Source organism: Clavelina lepadiformis, chromosome 4, assembly GCF_947623445.1.
Source record: "Clavelina lepadiformis chromosome 4, kaClaLepa1.1, whole genome shotgun sequence".
Classification (NCBI taxonomy): Eukaryota; Metazoa; Chordata; class Ascidiacea; order Aplousobranchia; family Clavelinidae; genus Clavelina; species Clavelina lepadiformis.
Window position 1 is genome coordinate 16,529,518 of NC_135243.1, and position 23,193 is coordinate 16,552,710.

The 23,193-nt window shown below is 36.1% G+C and overlaps 3 protein-coding genes across 3 annotated transcripts; 2 read left to right on the plus strand and 1 right to left on the minus strand.

Moving 5' to 3' along the window:
- The first annotated feature begins 1,584 nt into the window (after positions 1 to 1,584).
- LOC143452066 (uncharacterized) lies at positions 1,585 to 5,575 on the plus strand. Its single transcript, XM_076952898.1, has 3 exons — positions 1,585 to 1,765; positions 3,080 to 3,638; positions 3,901 to 5,575. The coding sequence occupies exons 1-3, from the start codon at positions 1,642 to 1,644 to the stop codon at positions 5,045 to 5,047; spliced, it is 1,830 nt and encodes a 609-aa protein (XP_076809013.1). The 5' UTR covers positions 1,585 to 1,641; the 3' UTR covers positions 5,048 to 5,575.
- A 621-nt stretch (positions 5,576 to 6,196) lies between these two features.
- LOC143452543 (lymphocyte antigen 6D-like) lies at positions 6,197 to 7,886 on the minus strand. Its single transcript, XM_076953558.1, has 4 exons — positions 7,660 to 7,886; positions 7,265 to 7,374; positions 6,757 to 6,954; positions 6,197 to 6,326 (listed from the first exon to the last, which is right to left on the minus strand). The coding sequence occupies exons 1-4, from the start codon at positions 7,823 to 7,825 to the stop codon at positions 6,303 to 6,305; spliced, it is 498 nt and encodes a 165-aa protein (XP_076809673.1). The 5' UTR covers positions 7,826 to 7,886; the 3' UTR covers positions 6,197 to 6,302.
- A 6,791-nt stretch (positions 7,887 to 14,677) lies between these two features.
- On the plus strand, positions 14,678 to 19,862 carry LOC143452123 (BTB/POZ domain-containing protein KCTD5-like). The gene is made up of 6 exons (XM_076952983.1): positions 14,678 to 15,052; positions 15,141 to 15,249; positions 16,157 to 16,248; positions 17,851 to 17,946; positions 18,971 to 19,096; positions 19,172 to 19,862. Exons 1-6 carry the CDS (start codon positions 14,741 to 14,743, stop codon positions 19,217 to 19,219), a joined length of 783 nt encoding a protein of 260 aa, XP_076809098.1. The 5' UTR covers positions 14,678 to 14,740; the 3' UTR covers positions 19,220 to 19,862.
- Positions 19,863 to 23,193: the final 3,331 nt, after the last annotated feature.

The window sequence follows — 23,193 nt, forward strand, 5'->3', positions numbered from 1 at the left end:
CTGAAGCTATTCTATATTTTAACGGAAAGGCAAAGCCCGTTTGTCTGCGAGAAAATATCGAGTTTTACTTAGAAAAATACTCTTAACAGTATTTTTCCTTATCCTTCTCTGCCGAAGGGATGTGCTATAAAAAGAGACAATTTTGCCGAAAACTTGTTAAAATTGTTATTATTCTTAAAACCAAACTGTGGCAATTAATACAACAAATGCAAATATAGCCTATTCAAAATGTACTGCAAAAAATAACGTGTGTTGGACAACAACATTATATATATAGCCCTCATCAGATTACAGCCTACACAAGTCAAAATATTCAGAGTATTTAGACAATAAGAGTAAGACAAAGTTGTACCATTAATTGAAAAAAGTATCTTTAGGTTTTAAATATTGTTCTAATTACTTATTACCAAATGATTGTAAATAATCTTTACTAAAAATGTTGTTATCGTACTCTTTCTATATATCGTATATGATATTTATCTCGCGTTCTTAGCAACCAATAATGCTGTAATCAAGAATACATGAGATTGATTGTTAATTGAGGTTGTGGTAGCCAAATTTCAATTAATCAATCGTTTTAGTTTTCGTCATTTGCGGTAACAATAAGCAGCACATTTTCTATAAATAGAGCTCAACACAAACATTTTGTTCAATTTATAGGCCCGTTATATACGGCAATCCTCATCTTTGTCTGATCGTTTTGATAGTTTCTCGTACAGATCTAAGCAAAAAATGTGATTGTTTATTTAATTTATGACATCACTTTTTTGAAACAAAAATTGGGACATTTAAAAAAATACTTTGCTCAAAGTCTTTTCCGTCGTCATCTTGTGAACCTGTTATTATTCAGCCACCCAGGCTAGATGTAGGGGCACGTAACGAGTAACCACTGTGTCGTGCTGTCATCCAAAACTAGCAGGCCATATATTCCGTAGAGAATGTGGTAGGTAGAACAGTAGGAGATAACATGCTGGTCTGTGGTTTACTCTTCCGTGCCACACCCACAGGCCTCAAAGTTTGTACAGAGTCGAGAGGAAGCGCTCGACGTCGGTTTGTACTTTGCGGGCGATTAAGCCGTATACTCCGGTCAGCCTGGACAGCGAAAGACCATTGGCTTTTCTACTACTTTGCGTTCCATTTATAGTCCGCCCAACGAGCTATACCGAAGCCCAAGTTCTTGGCTTAATTCTTCTAAGTCATTTCGAGTAATCTATAGAATCATATAACCTTGCAAGTAACTTCTAGGGAATCGTACAGTATAGTTTTTTCTGGTGTGTTTCCTACACTTTGATTCAACTTTCCTATATGTTTCCATCAAACCTTGTCAAAATTTACCTTATTTGTGCTTTACTGGGTGTCGTTCGTTTATAGAAAGTGGTAAATATTGGATATATGCCGGGTTGCGGGCATAACTTTCGTTCGTTGGTCGCTTGCAATCTTGTAAGCTTGTAGAGTGCAGTTTAGGGAAGGGACTATGTATATACTACTAAATAACATAATTGAGACAATCATAAAGTTTTTGCGGTTTCGTTAAATTGCACATATCACAAGCCTAATAACGATGGAATATTTTTTTAGCCGTTTTAAACTGTTAATAAGTAGGCTAAAGTTTATCTAATTAATTTTCATTCACATTACACGATGAAGCTATGGATATCAGGAATACTTTTGGCTTTGGTGTTCATCGTGTTGGCGAGTTTAGAAGAAACTGATGGCAGTTTGCAGCCTCTCAGTCAATTAGACCCACAACCAAATGCATTAGCTAGTAAGCTTATATAATATTCGTTAATGTTTTGTTTATGCTATGCTGTACTATAGGATATAACGTAATACTGTCGCTGACGCAGGCCTCCGCATTTGTACACCATCATTTTGGCGTCATTAAGACCAAATACATTGTTTTTTTCATAACAGACTGCAGAAAATCTTTTCGAAAAACAAAAACTTTATACTGAAGGCACCGGGCTGAGCAAATTTATAGCACAACTGACGCAACATTAATGCAAGCTTGTGTTAAGCTAGATATATGAGATCATATATCCAAACTTGTTTTTTCCTCTGAACCCCCACACAATTGGTAGGAAAACTAGAACGTTCCCGTACCCCGCCATTAGTTTTTACGTCAAAGCCTGTTTTAGAGCATGAATGGAACGGATCGATGATTAAGCTATTTCATTTTCGCGCGAAAAAGTGCCTGGCGGGTTCTGAAGTTAACACAATATCTTTAGGTAAACTTTTTTCGCGTTGAGCTAGAAAGCATGCATCTTAAGAAATAACACTAAATGCACTAAATGGTACGGTACACTAAAATGGTACACTAAATGGTACGGTTCTGTTCTCTGTTCTCTATATTTTTTACATTTTCCATGCATTGTGTAACGTTTTATTGAAACTTTTTCTTAATTATTAAAAAGCACACAAAAACACGAGGACTACTGCACTAAACTTCAGTGGTAAGCGTATATAGGCAAAACTACAGTAAAGCACACGTTAGATTACTATATCTCTTACATCAACCCTTTTGAATTGTGTTGCAGCAATTAATTTTTCATTCTGGCTATTATTTTTCCAGGTTGCTTCAGTTGCCTTTTATAACGCTTAAAATGTCGGATATGATAGGTTTACGTTTTGCCACTTTAAACATTACTTTTGTGTGTGTTACGAAATGGGTGCAAAACTATAGGCAGTTCAGTAGCACGACATTCTCCGCTCTGGCCCCAAACGACTTTACAAGACTTTAGGCATTCAATACTAACGCTGTTCTAAGCTTTACTGCAATACATGCTTCAAAGTGTTCTCAAAAATGCACAATCGATTAACAAGAGCAAAACAAATGAAAGATAGCATATTCACAAAAACACATCGATCTGAGTTTACCAGATTGAAAGCTTGGAGGGCTTGATTCGTCACAATAAATGCCCGCAAATTAAGTTTTGTTCAGAAAGCTCTTAACTTTGTTTCTATTGTGATGTAATACATGCCTGATTGGTATATTTCCTCCCAATCATGCCGAAGTATATTGACTTATTCTTCCTATTGCATTGCATTGAGTGATGTTGTTTATTAAATTTTTGAACAGGCACAAAGACACCACCTTGCGATTGCGACCTATACCGGGGAAAAATCTTTTCAAATCAGGAGGAATCTATTCGTTGCTGCACTTCTGTCTTTGAGAGTTTCACAAAAACGTGGCATGACGAATCCGATTACTTGACGGAACTTTTGGAAACTTTGAACATCTGGAATTGTTCTCAGTTTAAGTCTGAGTGCGCAAATCGAACCTTCGGCTTTAACTCATTTACAGATCTGGTGTACGAGCGTGCGTGCGATAGGGAAACTTTTTTAAGTCGCTGCCAGGAATCGATGCAAGATATTTGTAGGGGACATGAGATTGAAGACACCACCTCATGCACTACAATTCTGCTTCGATCACTTGACTTAACGGAAGCCGAACTTTCTGATCCTTGTGTTCAGGTTGGGCTTTATGACGCTGTCACACAAGAGAGAGGAAGCGGGTTCGGATTTTTTCACGAGATGAAAAGAGTTTTCATTCCATTTTGTGGAATCGTTTGGTGCGGAGTCGACGCCAAAAGCGTTCACGAACGTTTCATCTCTGCCCAAATTTGCATGAATAGCGGGTAAGTGTTAAAAATAAACAAAAAAAATAATTTTCAGCTGTATAAACTATTCCTACGTTTATTTGCAATGACTGATGTCGCATAGTTTCTACTGCAACCGGTCCATGCTTGATAATTATAGTTGATCAAAACTAAATTTCAATTGCAAATATTTAATTTTTTAATTTAACAGCAATGATCATCCACGTTTATGGTCAATAAAATAATTACTTTTTTAAGGTCAAATTAATTTTTCTCCATAAAACTACATTTTTATTTTTAGGTGCAAGAACAACGTCATTGTAGTGATGGCATTTTGTGGAGCGCTTGCTGTAGCAAATGTTTTGATGAACCTTACCGTGCTTGCGGTAATGTTTCGCTGCAAGAAGTTGAGATGCAGCCAGGGCATATACAGGATTTCACTGACTTTTGCTGATCTTATAGCTGGAGCGATTATCTACCCCACCTTCGCAAACAATCTGAGTGAAATAACGAGGAGTAGGGAGTCTATGGGCCCAGCTTATAACGAAACACAAACTCTTGAAAACCAAACGTACGATTCAATTCCCCACTTACCTGGTGGAAATGTTTGGAGTCATTTAGATCAACCTTACTTAGATTTTGTAGGATTTTTTACCTCTATGTATCTCACCGTGACCATTTCCACACTTCTCATGGCTAGTGTGGACAGATTTCAGTGCCTACGCACTTCAGACCGTTTTTCTAAGGAGCGCCAGCAAAATATAGCCTTAATATCGGTGGCTTGCGTTTGGCTCGTTTGCGTTGTCTTCTCTATCATTCCCGTCTTTGTGGATAAATACACTTTGATCGCCTCGGTTATGGTCCTTGCTTCTGGACCTTCCGCTATCTACATTTACCTGTTCGCTTACCTCCTTCCTATCCTCATCATGTGGTCTGTTTCCATGGCAACTTGCTGCTGCTCTCGCATGAGAAGAAGTAAAGTCGCCAGAGAAGGAACAGAAGGACCCGTACGCTCCAAGCTGGTGGTAGAGCTTAGGAAGACGTGCACCCTCAACATTATGATCGGCGTCTTTACCATTAATCTTTGTGTCGGATGCATTTCAGCTGCAGCATCCGCGTTTATTCCTGGAATCGAATTCAGTGATCCCTTTTCTTTGGTAGAAGAAAACGCAGCCCTGTTAGCCTCCCTGGAACTGGTCGCTATCTTCTTTCTCGTTTTTAATAGCCTCTGTAATTTCCCAATCTACTATATCCGTGACATGGACTTTAGGACTGAATGCTGGAAAATTGTTCGTATCTGCATAGCGTGCCGTGGATGCAAGAGAACAAGAGAGCCATCATTAACTTTTAACCAGGATTTCCCGGATTCCTATGATCTGTCTTCTTCCTTTAACAAAGATCTTCCTGGCTCAGTTGATGTGACAAAGTCACATACATCATCAATCTAAACATCATGAAAGTTTTGAAAACCAAACAGGTTGAATCTGTAGTAGCCGTTCAAAGCTTTTTCAAGTTCGTTGTCAACCAATCTCAACTTTGTCTCATACTCAGAATGATTTAAATCTCACAAAGTGTATCTACTAATCTAAACTCCTTGACTTTGTTATTGGAGTTTGTGTTGGAAATCTTGAATCTGTAGAAGCCGTTCAAAGCTTTTTCAAGTTCATTGTCAACCAATCTCAACTTTGTCTCATACTCAGAATGATTTAAATCTCACAAAATGTATTTACTAATCTAAACTCCTTAACTTTGTTATTGGAATTTGTGTTGGAAATCTTCAGATTTTGCATGAAGTCAGGCGATTTTAATTGTAGCCAAAGTTTAAAAAATGCTCTATTTCTGTTCCAATCAATTTCTTCTTTAAATTAGGGGCTGCGAATGTACAATTTAGCCTATTGTGAATTATTAACTTCTGTTGTTTCTGCTATCATTCTATATGCTAAACGTTTCAAAAGCCAAAATAAACCATTGCATTAATCTCATTCATACGATAAACTTTATGAACAAAAATGGAGTAAAAGCGACCGGATATTTTATTCAAAAGCATCCTAACTTTTAAACTCTATATGGATGGCATTATGCTGTCAGACTATTATATACGCGCTTATAGATATTTAATACCTTTAAGTAGAATAGATTACTTTAAATCTGTCCACAAATAGGTTATAATAAACACTGGATCAACGGCATTTTCTAAAATCTAAACGATTTAAAAAAATTGATTTGTGTATACCGATAGCATACAGCGATCGATATTGTAGGGGTATAACATAACACACAGTATGTTATGTTATCGAATCGAGTACACATAAATATCAAATAGATCTATCGTTATTTTTTCTTAAGAAATCTCTATAACTTACTGTATATTACCCCATTGCAGTTAATAACTTTAGTTTTTTGTGAAGTGTTCTCTGTTAACGTAAGCAAATCTTATTCTATACTTGTGAATACTATACTTTATTTTCACCAACACCAAAATGGATCGCAAATATTACAAAAACTGATTTGATAGCATGCCTATATAAACAATTATCTTGTTTGTGATAGTTCGATTTCGTAAGGCTTTTCAAGATACAGTAATCTATACACTCTCAAATCCCAACGCACTTTTATTACACTTGATAACCGTAAACGCCTTTATTATGATGAAAATACTTATGGGAAACGACAAGTTCCTCAAAATTTATCTGCTTTGTCCAATTATTCTTTTTCCAAGCCTTCATTCTGCGAAAAGAAACACAAAAAGGTCATTTAGGATAAATGCACACCAAAATATGTGATACAGCAAAGCATTTTCGGTACTTTGTTGTACTCTTTCAATTCACTTATAGTCTAGTCTTGCTCCTAGCATATCTGCAATTATTGACGTATATGGCTCAGTTGAATAACTCTCACTAAAAACACCGTTTAACCCGTATGTGTGTCCATTACTACAGGACCATATACTTCACAGGACACTGCACACGTAAAATTGCCTTAAAATGAAAACTATACGGTTTCAACACAGTTTTCAAACAGAACAAAATTTGTCAGTATACTGTACGCCGATATAATCCCGCCAACCAATAAACAGCACCAAAAATATCAAAATTTATAAAATATCAAGTTAGTTCTGAGGAGACTCCTTCTTTTTACGGTTCACATTATCGCTTACCGCAAATGGGGTTTCTGGTGACACTTTTAGATTCCATTTTTCTCCTTTAGGAGTGCTATAGACAATATAAAAAACAACACAGAAGTAAACGAGGGTGAAGAGAATCTGGTAAGTCAGAACCGTAGTTAGGAATGTTGTCGGTTCCATCCCAACCGATTCTTGCAGTAGGTTTACCGCCGGTCTCGGCCATATGCTAGTCTGCAAGTAATGTGCAAATGTTATAAACTAGCTTTCAGTTTTATAAATAACTTATAAAATAGGTTTCATCTAAATTTAACCCGGGTCCACTCGACCCATGTCAATTGAACCACCGTCAATTTAGTCAATCTTGCTGATTGTGCTTCTATTCAACCCGGTCGCGAACTGACCAGGATTATTTTGGCCAAGTGTGAATTAACGGACCAACTGGAAAAATAGTTTTTACGATTCTTTTTCGTGGACAATATAGTTTGCAAAAGCGAGATTCGTTCACAAAGTTTGCGACGGTGTGGTTGCTAATTATACCTACCACTTCGTTACATAGTGTTGAATTGCAACAACTGAGTGATACGGAAGGCGTTGATACGTCGCCTCTTATACAGTCCTGCGTAGTTGCACAACGTTTGTCCAACAAGTTCCCTGTAAATCATAACCATGACATCATTGTTATTCATTAAATAGTTGATTGCGAGAGTTCATGGTACAAACAAAAAGCAATACACTACTGAGCAGGCAAGTAGACCACTTTCATTGATTACATGATTTCTATCTTTTTGATCAGGTTTGAATAAGAAGTCCGCATTTCATGTCGAAGTTGAATAAGAAGTCCGCATTCATTAAATCCAATGGGCAAGATGGATAAGGTTTTATAAGCAACCATTGGTATTATTGCAAAGTTGAAAACGATCATAATCTGGTACTTACCATTTTTTACAATTGTTATACACTTTGTTACTTCAGAAGGGCATGTTAGTCGTTCCGAGTTGCATTGCTCATCACTAGATTCATCGGAACAAGTGAAACACTGAAGAGTAGCTTCATTTCCCGACACCAAGCATAAAAAAACTGCTAAGATGACGTATTTGCGCATGATGGTCAAACACCAACAGATTATACTTTAACGGGAACCAATCAGCAGTTTCTTTGCCGCGACCCAAACCATCAAATTGGTTAAATATCTCAACTACTCAAGAAACAAAATTGTTTTTTCAATACAATAAAGCTTTTCTTACGGCATAATTGCATCAATTGTTCAAGATTGGTGATTGAATTGACTAATCACTAATGCATCACTGAAATTGGTCTCCATAGACCGGTTGAAACCGTATTTTGAACTTACCACAGTTTAATCTCTGCGTTTATTTGTTTGCCACGAAAGAAGTCATATTTCTGATTCCATTATTACAACGTACGAGTGAAATGAGGTTTTCCGATTATGTCTACTGTGAGAGTTTGGCGTGTTTATTTAATTAAGAGAATTTCTTTCTTATTTAGTGTGTTGTTATTGAATGTGTATAGACCGTAGGTGAGATAACTTGACACCAGAAGCACTGGTAATTTGGCCCGGTTTGAACATAAACTCGACAGATATCTTTTTCGATATGGAACCGATTCGACCCACGGACAATTAAACTTACGAACGATTCAACCCAAGGGCGATTCAACCCGGGACGATTCAACCCAGGGAACAAACTCACAGAGGATTCAAACAACGGTCGTTTGGCTCATAAAATCGCTTAAAAACCTTTAGCGTCAACGTTATACAGTATTGCGTCATTGCGTTTACATTTATAAGAACGTCTATACGCGGTACGTTATCAGGGGCGGATACCACTTTTACCGCTATACCAATACATATCTTGAAAATTGAAATGAAAACAAATTATTCTATCGCGTTGTAAGGGGTAGTAGAGATAGAGTAGGCCTATTTAGCGAAAAAAATATAAAATGAAGCCTATACGACGATTGAAAGACAAACCTTCCAACAATTGTTTGTCGACGAGAATAACGACTCCCCGCAAAAAAGTTTGAAGCAGGAGATCGTACATTTTGAGAATAGTATAATTCCACAACAAAAAAGTCAATATCAATAAAACTATTTCAAACTCGTGTGAAAAATATTTGTCGTCATACAGTTGATTTTATTTCAATTTGTCTTGCTGAAATAAAGTTATGCACGTTTAATTAGGTGTCCTACATGTAGGATGCTAGGCACAAATGGAGATGGGTTTATAATAATCTTACGTTAGAAGGCTGATTGATAAAGCTATAATGAATTTTTTACACTTTCCAGGATGTCATATTTACAACATAAAATGTCATAATAACAACCTTTGACTAAATCAAACACTGAAAAACTGAGACCTGAAAAGAACGAAGAAAAAGAGACGAAATAGTGTCGATAGGTAGATATTTTTGGGGGTAGGCTACTTCCAGTGTCTGTGCCATGATGGCGTGGTGAGGAGTGCTATATATTTTTTGGGGGTTCACCTATGACTCACGGCCTGTAGTTCATATGTTACTCTGATTACTTGTTGCAAGCGCCAATAGTTTTTCTCGCCACAAACACAACCTTTATATAATGTCCAATTTTAGGCAATATATATTCCAAATATAAGCCCAAATTTATATTCCCTTCATATAAAATTCCTCTTTACCTTTTATTTTAGCCAATTAAGTCATGACAACTCATTATACTGTATGTCACAAAAAACACAACACAACACAACACGCAACAGCAAGAAAGTCAGTAGCTTTTGCAAGCGTGAATGCCCCTCACAACGTAAATACTTGAAAAGTAGCCTACTTCTAAGCCACGATCGGTTATTTAAAACAAAGCAAAACTGATTTTATATGTTTCCATTAAGTAGCTGGCTATCACCTAAACTGATATAACTTAGTAACGAGGAACTATAATACGGATATATGAAGATACAACATTCCCAACCCAGAGATAACACAAATTTCTAATTAATTAGCACAATCCATAATTTATATACTACATTTTACTATCAAAATCGTTATAATACGAGGTACGAGGCTGATTTAGATAAAAATGTCACAACCTGTGTATAAGAGAAAGAATTGAATTTTACTTGTCTTTTCTGAAGCAAATTTCCGTACGAGCTGATCGATGTATTAGTAGTTTGGAACCAACTTAAGATTCCACCTTTGAGTTTGAACTTATGGAGATTGGCAGTTAGCACAATACCGCCACCACTCAATAATCAGTGTTTAGACAGTTTACCTTTAATTTCCATGTTTTGAGGCCAGAGAATTCTTTGGCCTACTTTTTTGTTTGTTAATTAACGTTATAGTTATATTGCTTTATAATTCCATTCTCCATCACCTTGACCGTTGCTTTGACAATCTTTACCCAATTCGTTATCTGCACAGTGAAATTTTACTCCACTATGTTTTGCCAGATCTTTTGATTCGGCGAGATTGCAACCGAGAAAGATTTAGAATTTTAGATAAACAAATTACCTTTTTCAGTCCACAAAACAAAACACAAAGATCTCACAACGTCCAAAATCCAGATCACCTCACACATTTTTTCAAAAAGCTAGGGCTAGCCCCACGTTGAAGTTGATATACTTATGAAAATGTACTCAATCACAACAATTTTGAAACAACCCTGATAAACAGTAGAAATATAGGAAATAATCTTTCGTCGTAGAGGTTATAAAGAAAGGAATAGAAGAGTAATCGTGTCGCATGTTTTGGCGAGATCAATCACGCTGAGATCATTGCTTGCCGAGATCGGTACTGGTTACTTGTGTGCACCGATCCCTATGTGCACAATGCTGGCAGCATTGCCCTTTGCTGTAATACAGTTTCAAGCATGGGAGATTTTGTTTTCTTTGTTTATTTTTTTATTTGTTTAGTGCAGTGGTGACGAACCCGTTCGCTGTCGCGGGCCATTTCATTAGTTACAGCTGAGTAAGCGGGCCGCACAACTTTTAAGTCATATGATTATGTAGTTTTTTTATAAACGATTAGAAATAGTTTATCAACAATAAGGAACAACAAACAAAAGTAATAAAAATCCCATGCGAATCATACAGTTGAAGCTATTTTATGTAGTATTGAAACATAAAATAACATGTCCGGAATTTTCCGGACGGTATGGCAACCCATTGGGCGTTTGTCAAATCGTTTGGTGGGCCGCACAAAATTGTTTGGCGGGCCGCAGGTTCGTCACCTCTGGTTTAGTGCGTTAAGGATTCCAATGCAGTTAACTGGAAAAGATTAGCTTATTTTATTATGTTAATATGTTTTATTTTTTTTAGTAGATTAGAACTTGTTGCTTTCCTAAACTTATTATTCGGCACTCCGTAAGTAGGCAAGTAGACTACTAGGAATACGTCGCCCAGCCCGTTTTTAATTAAAAAGGTAAGCGATTACGGTAGGTTAGGAGAATGGGTACCCCCATTGGGTAGCTTAGGTGCCAAGGTTTGATTTTTGCAATTTATGGTTTAAGTTAGGTTTAGACTAGATAAAGGGTTTAGACTAGGCTAGCCTAATCTGTTATTAAGGTATGGTAACTCAGACAACTGCAGAAATGTTTGAATATAAAAGTTTTCAAAGTTCTTTATTTGTGCTTCAAGTTAAAACTTAGTTATTGGACGATGAAAAGTACCGTACGGCAGCGGTACCGTACGCGAAGAACTCAAAATAGGCCTATACATGGCAGGCTGGCACACATTGTTATTTTCTTGTAAACATGGCTTGCAGTGAAAATGTTACCGGCTAGCTGGTGCATTATAACAGCCATTTTCTGCCCTACTCATTTGTATGGTAGCCATTTTAGCCCTCCCTTGTTCAAGCCCAAGCAATGAAGAGCACTTTGTACAGTTACAGTTAAATGCATTGCGGCATGCATAACATGTTTCGAGTAAGCCTATGCCATATCACGAATTAATAACAGATCTTTGGTGGTTAAGGACACACAAACGTGCCACTTTGGGCATTTTATTTTAAAAACTCAACATTGTACACATTTTTATAAGTGCCGCTAATTGCCTAAATTAATGTATAGGCTTCTTGTATAAACGCGTGTATCTGGGCTGAGTTTCTTTCAGTTGTCTTTATTTCAGACAAGTTTTATCAACGTTTCTCATATTGTTGGTGATATCGGTTTACTTGCAATACTAGTCGAGAAGAGCACGCACTATTATTGGAGTCAGATCATCTCGAAGTCATGACTTGGCTATATCTCTCTCATCTGAGGCCATAGGTGATGCCCATTAAGCGTCTTTCAAGTCGCTTCTCAGTTTGCACCCTACGCTATCAGTAGCGTATCCAGAGGATGCCTTGTAACGTATATATCGGTCGTTCGCCACAGACCCTTTCCGAGTTGGGCGATCAAAATTATCTAACCCCCCCCCAAAAATTGGCAGCGGTAACTTGGAAAGAGAGTATTTAAAGCTTTTGATTTTACAGTCATCCACAATAACCCAAAGTTTTGACGAAGTAAATTGTATAACACATATATGTAAGAGATTAGAGTAAGTAAAACACCTGACTATTAATTGAAAATAACTGAAAATAAATTTATGCCAATTTCTGCTATGTATATCACTGAGTTTGTTTAATAATTTGCTTGTTTTGAAACGTTTGTAAACTTACTTGGTGCTGGTTATTTGAACGTCCACAAAACCGTGTGAACTGATGCCATATGTGAGCATAACTTATGGGATAACTTGGATTCGGTGCAGGGCTCATTTCTTTGCAAGAAATGTCTGGTCAATATAGTGTCATGTCTGACTAGTCATTGTAATTTACATGAAACCATGTAGAAGTCACTTCGTGGAAAACCGGAAGTTACTCTCGTTTATTGTTTGAGACTATACAAGTATTAATGGCTTCTCGCAATGTATTTCAACAATAACGAGATTTAACAAACTTTGTTTCACTCATATCACCCAATTCCATTCGTTTTTGTTGTTATGAGCAAATTTAGTTTAATGATAGGAGGGTCTGGCTCATAAAACAATGCAAACTCTGTTCGATACCAAGCTGTCGTACTATTGTAATATCTTTTTAACAGCAAGGTATGATTGACACTTACTTCTGTTCAGTGGTCCTGATGAACTGTTGCAAATTCTGGCAATATAAAAAAATCAAAACAACAACTATAGGCTGAAAGATGTGTATCAATTGGAAGTTACACGATACTGTAGACAAGCTCAGTTACTGGGTTCGAGTGGTGAGCAGTCATTGCCGAGTTTAAGTCATGAAAAAGAGTTTGATAAGTATCATAGTTTGATGGGTACGATACCAAAAGCACATTATCCTGTGATTTTTGTCTGGGCGAAGCACTACTACAAGCTATACTTTTAACTAAAAAAAGCAATGAAATAAAGACACCACGTTTTCATGATGCGATATCAAAGTGTTGAGTTACTTTGTTATGTTTTTCTGTTGAGTTTTGTGATTTAAAACAATGTCATGCTCTTATTGCTAGTACTTATTTCATGGAACTGGTAAATTTCATTGACAAAACAGGACTTGAATGGTGACCGCTATGTATCAGAGAGACCTGGGTGACTTTTAGATGGTCTTGAGAAGCATAAGAGTGCTGAGTGAGTGGTAGCCAGCTAATTACAGCCAATCTGGTAAATGTGTTTCCATTGGATTCATCACTGCCACCATACCATTTATCATAGCATGCTTAGCAACACAATAAAGATCTGTAGACGTTATGTCAAGCTCGAACCAGATCTGCACAAAGAAATGCATTCATAGCTTCTCAATATTGACTGATTTTGACTTGGACCTAATGTAGATTTAATGGTTAAGGCTTGTAATGTTTAAAATTGACTTTGTGGATGTTACTGTGCAATATGTTGACTTGATGTTTGTATAGGAGAGCTGACTCCCTTCTTTTATTATATGGAAAGTTGATGTGTGTCAGACCAACAGTTTTGTTTAATTTTTTCGTCAATGCTGCTGATCTTTTTGGCACATGTTTCATATTAAATTGTTACTCTTAAACTTAGTTTCAGAGAGTGTTAACTGACCAAACAAAAAGTATGAATATAGGAGATGAATTTTTACAAGAAATTGTGTGCAGATTACAGAAGCAAGTTTTTACTTCACTTGGTGCATTGCCTGTTGGATTTTTTGTTCATTAGCGTTAAAGGAATCAAAAAAATATCTTTGTTCGTTTAAATGAATTATTGAAAATATTTGGCATCCGTCAGTTTGTCTTGTACATGAGCCACACTTAATAATGTTGATGGTGGTTGAACCGTGTTCATCATAATCAGAATATATTGAAGTAAAAAAGCAAGATATAGGATTACACTCTAAGGTTAACTTATATTTTTAATTTCTCTACCCAAGACAGTAATGTGTTACTGCTATGTTAAAATTTAAAGCAATTTTATTAAAACACTTTTCTCTTCATTGTTAAAAGTGTGAAAGTTAAGTAACTCTCCTATGAGTAAAGACGTTTGTTTTGATTCGAGAACATTTTCTAGTAAAATAATTTCGGTGATGAACATGTCTACAATACTTATCCTATTAATCTTAGTAATCGGTACCAATTGTTTTTCAGATATTGCATGGTGTAATAATGGTACGCTACATTTCAAACTGTTGAGCACATTGTTTTCCAGCATGTAAAGTACATTTTGTACATTGCTATAGTTTAGATACCCAGAGAGTGCTAAACTAAATTTACAGTCTACTCAAAAGTGTTAAACAATGTGCAACATACTTGTATGGGGTACTGTGTTTAATTGGAATTTGGTAATCATGGTCATGTGCACAAAATGATTATAATGTCATGGGTCAAAGCACCACTTTCAACAACATAACACAAATGCATTGCATCACCTGACACTGAGATTAATGTTTCCATTGCAAGAAAAATTCATAAATTTTTAAAAATTGGAATAATTTGTTCAAACTCTATAAATTATGTATTGTTGTTTTAGTGATTTAGTGTTCTTTTTTTACAGACCTTTAAAAAAGTAGGCATTTCAGAGTTTAATTGATGATGGATTCTGCTCATAGCAATGGAAATGACTTGCACAACAGCAGTCAAGCACACTCATGTGCTGATACTCTATCTTCAGCACATGTTGCTTCAACTTCTCAGTTAGAAACAAAAGCTTGCTCAAATATAAACTGTCCAGACGATAGAGCTCAAGTAACTTCAAGTAATAGCTGTCCTTTGAAAAAGAAGTGGATCAAACTGAATGTTGGCGGCCAGCACTTTGTAACTACAACCACCACACTCAGCAAATATCCCAAATCGTTTTTATACCGATTGTGTCAAGAGGAGCCAGATTTAAATTCTGATAAAGTATATTGAATGCCCTTTCTTTTCTATTTTGCTAAATGTAGTTTTCATTATTATTTCACTTTGTTAGCATTTAAATTGCAATCTTTAGGATGAAACTGGAGCTTATCTCATAGATCGTGATGCAACTTACTTTGGTCCAATTTTAAACTTCTTGCGTCATGGAAAACTTGTTGTTAACAAAGATTTAGCTGAAGAGGGTAAGATGAATTGATTTAAATATTGTCACATGAATCATATGCCTATTTAACAGTATTGTTAACATTAAGGAGACATTGCAATGGTGTAGGTGTGTATGTATTTGGCGGTGCCGGTATCTTATAGTGTAAAAATTTGTAAACTTTTCACAACCACCCAGCGCTAGTGAGCTCGACACTTGCAGGCTCAGTTAAGATAAAGGCTGCCACTATTAGTTGGAAAAAAAGGAAAAAATTGTACCTTTGAAGCTGTTTTTCACAGGTTTCTTGTTAACCTAAGCTAAATGTTTTAAGTTTATAACATAGTATCCTATAAATGTTATAAGTTTATAATATTGTATTCTAAATTTATCTTCTAATATGAATCTAAATTCAATTAAACCTTAAATAGCAAAAATCATGATTTTGTATGCTCAATCTTCTTACCTAACCACCTGTCTTTAACAATGGGTTGTGCGACTTACTTTAGGAAAAATAGTCACTTCCTAACGTTAAACATTACTTAATTTGAGGCAAAGAAATTTGAAAACCAGTGATGACCTCATGGTAATGTGTTATAGATGCTTTATTTTAAACAGTCGCAGAAACTTAATTGTTTTGTATGTTACTCAGTAATGGAAAAAAAAAGTTTCAATTATATACGACGCCAGTTTACAGTGAATATTTGTAAGTGAATAAGTATTTGCTATTCACTATTTTAAGCTGGGGATGTGGAGCAGACACTAAATTGTTATTCATGAAATTCTCACAATACTTTCTTGGACTCTTGTTTTAAGACAGTATGTGTTGAATACTGTACTGAAATATTAAACACTTTATTTTTTATCTGGTACTGCTGGCATTACTAATTTTATTACTTTTTTACTCGTTAGTTTGTATAATAATAATAATTAATCATTACTTCTCAAAGGTGTTCTTGAAGAAGCAGAGTTTTATAACATTGCGGAGCTCATTCGTCTCGTAAAAGAACGCATCAGAGAAAGAGATCATAGAATTGTACAGGTTAGTACTAATTCTTTTATCATACATAAAATAGCTTTCTGCAATGTATAATTTTGAAACATTAGATTTTGAAATAATATTTATGGATACATGCTTTATTGATATGTAACATGGTGTTGATTTTAACATATTATATATTTTTCAAAACGTTGACTAACTAAAAGAAAGTCAAACAGTAGAGGAAAATCATTCATTGATGTATTTCGTTGTTCTGTGCTAATGCAAGCAGACATGAAATATTATTCATCTTAAGTTGAAAAAATTTTATTGATCTTCCACAGAAAATTACTGCATTTAAACCAAACAACCAGGCTATTGCAAAGGTTGCTTTTGGATTGTGTTAAACTGACTTTGATTTACTGGAAATGATTTGTTGCATTTGCCAAAAATACTTTGTTGCATTAAATGGATATATATAGCTCATATTTTTCGCTTAGACAGATTCAAATTACCGCAAAGCGCGTGACTAAAATATACCTAAGCGGGGGACTATGCAGCATTTGTTTCCCAAAATAAGATTACAAGACACGCAACACGTTTGCTGATCGTCTGTCTGTGGGATGTTATCCTGTGACCAGCTGATTACGAGCATAGTTGCTTTGCGCAACTGCACTTACTCATCTTCATTACGTCTAAGTACAGTTGAGTTCACACATTATTTCAACACGGTCGTGAAAAGATAATTTAATCAACCATAATCGACAAAACCGTGACACATGACATCAGAACTAAAATACGGCAAAAAACTTTTATGAGCAATACCCGGATGACAAATCAATGTATTAGCCACAATTCTACTTTGGTCTATTTGAAATGTGTTAATCGGCTAAGCTAAATCATACCACAAGCTCAGTAAGAGTTATATTGTTAAGTAGTTGTGGAAACGACGATGTGGGACCATAACAGACAAACGCAATTCTTCCACAAAGTTTCATACTGAAGGTTTTATGGACATGACTTCCGTGCATCCAAATAACGTAGGAATAGTTTTTTCCAGCCTACTTCTGTAGTCTGCTCACGCGGTTGAGCTGCTCTTGCTTTGTTGCTTCGCATTAAATTTAGTGTGATAGTTTTGTGCTTTCCATTAGTTTCCTAAATTGATTCACTTCCCACGAATCCGATCATATTTTTAATTGGAAATAATAACACCGTCGGAATAGAATTCTCAGCAAAGAATATCCGGAGTCACCAACAACAAAAATCCGTTGTCTACAAATAGTGTATGAATTTCCACGTCAGCTCTAAAAAACTATTAAGTGTTTTTAAATGGCCAATACACGAAATTAAATAAACATGTGTCCGCTTGGGCGCAGTTATTAATATTAAGTTAATCTTAGGTTCCTTTTATAATAGCCCATATTATTATACGGTTACAAAGTTTTAAGTTACTTTAAATTACAGTATATATATATATATATATATATATATATATGTATGTGTGTGTGTGTGTGTGTGTGTGTGTGTGTGTGTGTTGTTACTACTCCACGTTTTTAACGATTTGGAAACAACGATGGAGCAATTTCTGTCCTTATTTACAAACATGCTTGTTCTGTTTGCCGTTTGAATATTTTTAATAACTATACATTATTTTTTTCTTTTCAGCCGCCTGGCAAGCACGTTTATCGAGTAATTCAGTGCTTGGAAGATGAACTCACTCACACCGTGTCTGCAATGTCAGATGGTTGGAAGTTTGAACAGGTTAGGAGAAGGAGCAAAGTGTTGACAGTTATTAAATCATAAGTAGGACAAACACTAGAACCAGCACTAGAGAAAATATTTGTAATTTATTTAATTGGACCTTTTCGTCAATTCTACAAACCAATGTGTCCAAAACGAACTTCGGCGAGATTTAAGAGTGTGGCAATGTGGGAGAGAAAAGTGACTTTATACAAACCTGTGAAATCAAGTTCAAACGGCGTTAAATGTTGAAAGAAATTGTAAAAGTGACTGGGTGTCTACATGAGAGACTTCTGAAGATTGTGGACGGGTATAAACTGTCTGGTATCTTGATTTTTCGACCTTGACAAGTCTTTGGAGGCGATCGTCAAAATATTTGCACCTGAACCAATTACCAATAACATAGTCGTTTTGCGAGGCTTACGTTTGAGAAAAGGCTGAAATAGCAAAGTGGATGTGTCACCCAGATATGAGTCGAATCATTGTATGGGGTTTTTGTGTGGCGTCGAAAAAAACAGGTCCATTTCCTATGTCGTCTGGGCCAGTCTTTTTGACAAGTTCTAGTTTTCATGATGCCATTTTTCTTCAAGAGATCGTATAAAAAGGACATAAGTTCTATACTTTTGATTTGTTTGATAAATACAGTGGTAAATAATGAAAGAATGCCTTGGTCAATGAATCGTGAGCGAGAAAATGAAAAAGCTTCAAGATAACCCCGATTTTTATCCGGTTACAAAGTGGTATGATAAGAAACGAAATGGACTGGTGAAGTTCTTTCATTTGGTTGACGACCCTGTTCATAAAAACATCAAACCTCATGGAAGCGATAGGAAAATCTTTAGCAACAGAACTTATAACTCTCGCCGCTGTTGTTTAAGGCACATAAAAGTGTACCATCAAGCGAAATGTTTGCATCAAAATGGTCTCTACCGTTTTAGCTCAAGTCTTGAGTAGGCCTATATGTGTTTGAACAGGTTAGTTGTGGTTATATTTCGCTTATTCTCCCACCTAATTAAATGGCAATCTTTTTTCGCTCTTATCGCAGCTCATTAGCGTGGGTTCATCGTATAGTTACGGAAACGTGGACCAAGCTGAATTTCTGTGCGTCGTCTCCAAAGAGTTGACTAATAGCTACAATGGGATAAACACAGAACAAACAACAAAGGCAAAGGTAAGGCGTAACTCTATAATGGCAAGTCTGTAGTCGTAGCGAAAATCAATGAAGTGTTTTGTATTGTTTTTACAGTTAATGCAGGAACAAGGGTCAAGGTTTCAGCCTAATATTCGAAGATAATTTTCCTTATTAAACGTTTTCTTCACTACCAAGTATTAATTATTTTTCGTTTTAAGGTTTTTCACGCGCTCACGTTGTCAGGTGGCTGTAAACTATTTTTTTATTCCTTTCTCATTCTCTTATTTTTATCAACAACGAACAATAATGAAATTCGGAATTGAATCTTACGTTCTATGGTTGCGTTCATGACCCGTGTCTTAACAGTGTGCGTATGGCTTGCCTTATGATGTTGGTGATCGTGTTTATTCAATTAATCTTTGAACAAAAAGTGCGCATGGCCTGAACGATGTTGCTCTTTTGCAACGTTCGTTTTCATTTAATTATCTCATCTATTAATTTTATTAGTTTTAAACCCTCAACGCAATATTACTTTGTAGTTGGCAAATGCCTATGTGTGATTTTTTGAGCCTGCAAAATAGCTTGTTGTCGTAACACAGTTGGCTTGATCGATATTTGGAACCGTTGTTTCGTGTGCCTTTTATGATGTATTGGTTGTAAATATCTGTGCTATACTGCCATATGTTTCTGAAAATTGCACGGAAAATAACGTAAACACGATTTGAATTTGTTCCGAAAGATTTATGCACGACAAAGTAATATTGTGGATTTTTGTTTCAAATACAATTATTTTCATTTCATTGCATTTGTCATCTGCTTCAATGACTGGTAATATATGTCTTAGAGAAACGGGACAAACATTCAGTAATTTAAGCCAGGTTTTATGCCACAGTGACGTTGAACCGCAACACTAACTATTCTGGTGACGTACCGGTATGTTAGCACATTGGCAAGCAAGTTGAGGCATTATGGGTAGAAATTAACCACATTTGGCGCTACTTACAGTTGGCAACAATCTAACAATAAGCTTCTTAATACATCTGTTTCAGACGATTTTGAGCCTATGTTAAAAAAGTTTAAATCATGTTTTGTTAATTGCATTTTATGGAATGTTATTCCAAGGCACGCTAAAACTATATGCAAAATTTCAAAAATTCACATGTGGAATTTTTTGAGTAATTACATGTTTAGTAAATTTATTGTATAATAAAACAAACAAGACTTTTATGGCATTTTCTGGTCTTCGACGGCTCCTAAACGGCGAGTTGGCCAGGGACATCGTTTCAAAGGGGAAATGTGCCCCCAACTTTTGAACAATTATCACAGTTTATCAAAATTGGAACTGTATTCTGTAACTGCCAATGCATACTGGTATCACACCAAGTACTTCCCCAATAAAGTTTTCTAGGAAACTAGAACTAAACTAGGTCCCTCCCCAAAACCCGGCTCTGCCAAAGCCTATTCAAACGATGCAAGTTGCTGTTATTTTTGAAATATTATTCGCCATTTAGTGTGCCACACAGCGAAAATGTATTAGCAATAACATTGCATATTGAATGCAAACCTAACACAGGCAAGAACAGTGGTTCCCTCTTTTCAGTAAGCTAAGAAATTCATGTATTGGGCCAATTTACATAGAAGAAACTTTCTTTGTGGCGTATATACGTAATCAATTACATTTGTTATACTTATTTTTAATTCGGTGTGTATAAAATCGTAGCAAAACCCAGTTTTGATGTTGTTGTTTTTTAACCGGAAACCGTCATTACGGTCTTGCTCAGTTACATTTTGTTTAAAATAAATTTTATGTTTTATGCAATTAAACGAACTTATAAACTTTGTGCACATTCTTAAGCACTAAAGACCATGTTAACGATGTTACCAGAAGCTTAACCAAAAAAAAATTACTTTTAACCCAAAACTTACTAAAGAATAAATGAGAGTACTATGTTATTGTTATTAGAACCAATCGAACGCGTTCCCCGTGTAACGTCATCAGTGAACGAAATAAATTTTACCTCTTCCAATTTTTTTCTGGCTACGCCTCTGGATCTGCCCGGAACGGGGTAGGTAAGTGTGACGTAAACGTTAAGGTGATTGCTTTAATTAGATTGCGAAGCCCGTACTTGGTTGTAAATACTATACTTACATAATATTTAACTTCGGGCAAATTGCATTTAAAAAGGACCGTATCTCTATCATATACGCTTAGTTTTTCAGCAATTAAGGATGTAGTGTTCGAACTGACCACGTTGAAAATGTCGGGCTATTAGTCCAAATGGCCGAACTAACAAAACAATCGGAAATTAATATGTGTTAATCTGAACGTATACAAGTCATTCCCAAGACAGCTATTAACCAGCAATTAATTATTCACGTTATGAGATGAAATTCGTCAGTATCAAGGAATAACAGTGAAACAGCATCAAACTTCACCATCCATCTCACTCAGATTTTGGAATGACCGACAGAAGCCGCCAAGTCGGCATGTAACATTGATGGGTGTTACTGTTATACTTCTAGTAGCGCAGTACACATTCACAATTCGTTACATAACCTATATGCTCGCTCTGTAAGTTATTATTTCTTTACCCTAGTACCGCCAGTCCGATTGACACTCCGACATACGATCGGTGAATTAGTCGCTGATACTTGTTGGCTACGTCACATTTTGTTGCACATCAGATAATCTGAATATTTTCGAAGAAGTAAATTGAAAGGTAGCTTTCCTAAAGACTAGCGTTGCGCCGCGGTGAGATATAATAATCGGATAAGCGATTTCTGTTAAACAACTTTTCTCAGTATAGTATGCTATGTTTCGTAGTACGCGCTGTACTTCATATCATATCATGCTTTAATGTTGCGTTTTCAGCAAAGCCTTCGTGTTTGGTGTTATCTGAATGTGACGAATATATAAGTTATTGTTACGCAAAAAGTCACTTTGTTTGGATGGTAGGACTGTGATCAGTGTTGTGAATCAAACTTCAAAGAAAGCCCATTGAGCAAAAGGAAGCAGGATTAAAATGTATTAAGCCACTGCTGTATGAAAAGGCCTTACTTGGCATGGTTAATGTGAATTACTGAGTACCTATTGCCTAAAATAGCTAAAGTAATCACCACTTTGCCTCGCTTACTAACCAAATTCAAGTTAATTTGTCTTTGTAGAACTGTTTTAGAAACACAGTACTTGGCAATATTCAAGGTAATACATAGCCTAACATAAAAGAAACAGTTAGAGTTATAACTTCTAGGTTTGTCTAGGCCTACTTCTGATATCGTTGAAAGAAAGCTATTTCCAAGTTAAAGGTTAAGATTTAGGCATTTGCTATGTAAAAGCATTAAAACCTAACCTTTCTAACGTGTGACAACTACAGACAGCACTAAGAAACAGCCTATTAAAGTCAAGTTATGCATTGGCTTATTTAGTTTGTGATAAAGAAATCAAAATCGTATTGTAATGTGCAATGTAATTAGCCAAGATCAAAGCATTCAGCGTAATCTTGTATCCACACTAAGGCTAATTAGTGACACGGAGTGGATTGAAGACGTTTATGAACATTGTTGTAATGTTAGTTGGCGGGAAGCTGTGACAGGGTGGCGATCTACGGATCCATATTCCGCTTGTTTACCCAAGAACTGCGGCCGCAAATGTAGAATTAAGCAATCAAATAATGATGATTCTCGGCATGGAAAGTGTCCTTTACCGTTTCAGTGGGAAGATGTGGCCCGATTATCATCAAACGCCACCAAGCCTGCTTTCATTCCAAAACCTACCCTACAACCTACGCGTGGGGCTAAACCTGTGGATAGCCGTGATAGGCACAAATTGAAAACATTGTCAGTTATTCATTTTAATGAAGTCAGTTCAACAAGTGCACCGGTTAAGGAGGAGTTGCCTGTTTGTTGTGATAACAACGAGCAAGGCTCTGGAGAAAACAAAAAGTTAAGCTTACCGTACATAAACGTAAAACAGAAGAAAACGGAGAGCTTTCAGCCTCATAAGGAATTGCGTAAAATAGTATATAAGGAAGCAACCGGATTAAACAACTGCAAACTACGTGCTACACACACAGACTATTTTTCTCAAAAGTTACGCTCTGTAAGTCAACAAAACTCTTCGCGTTCACAGACTCCAT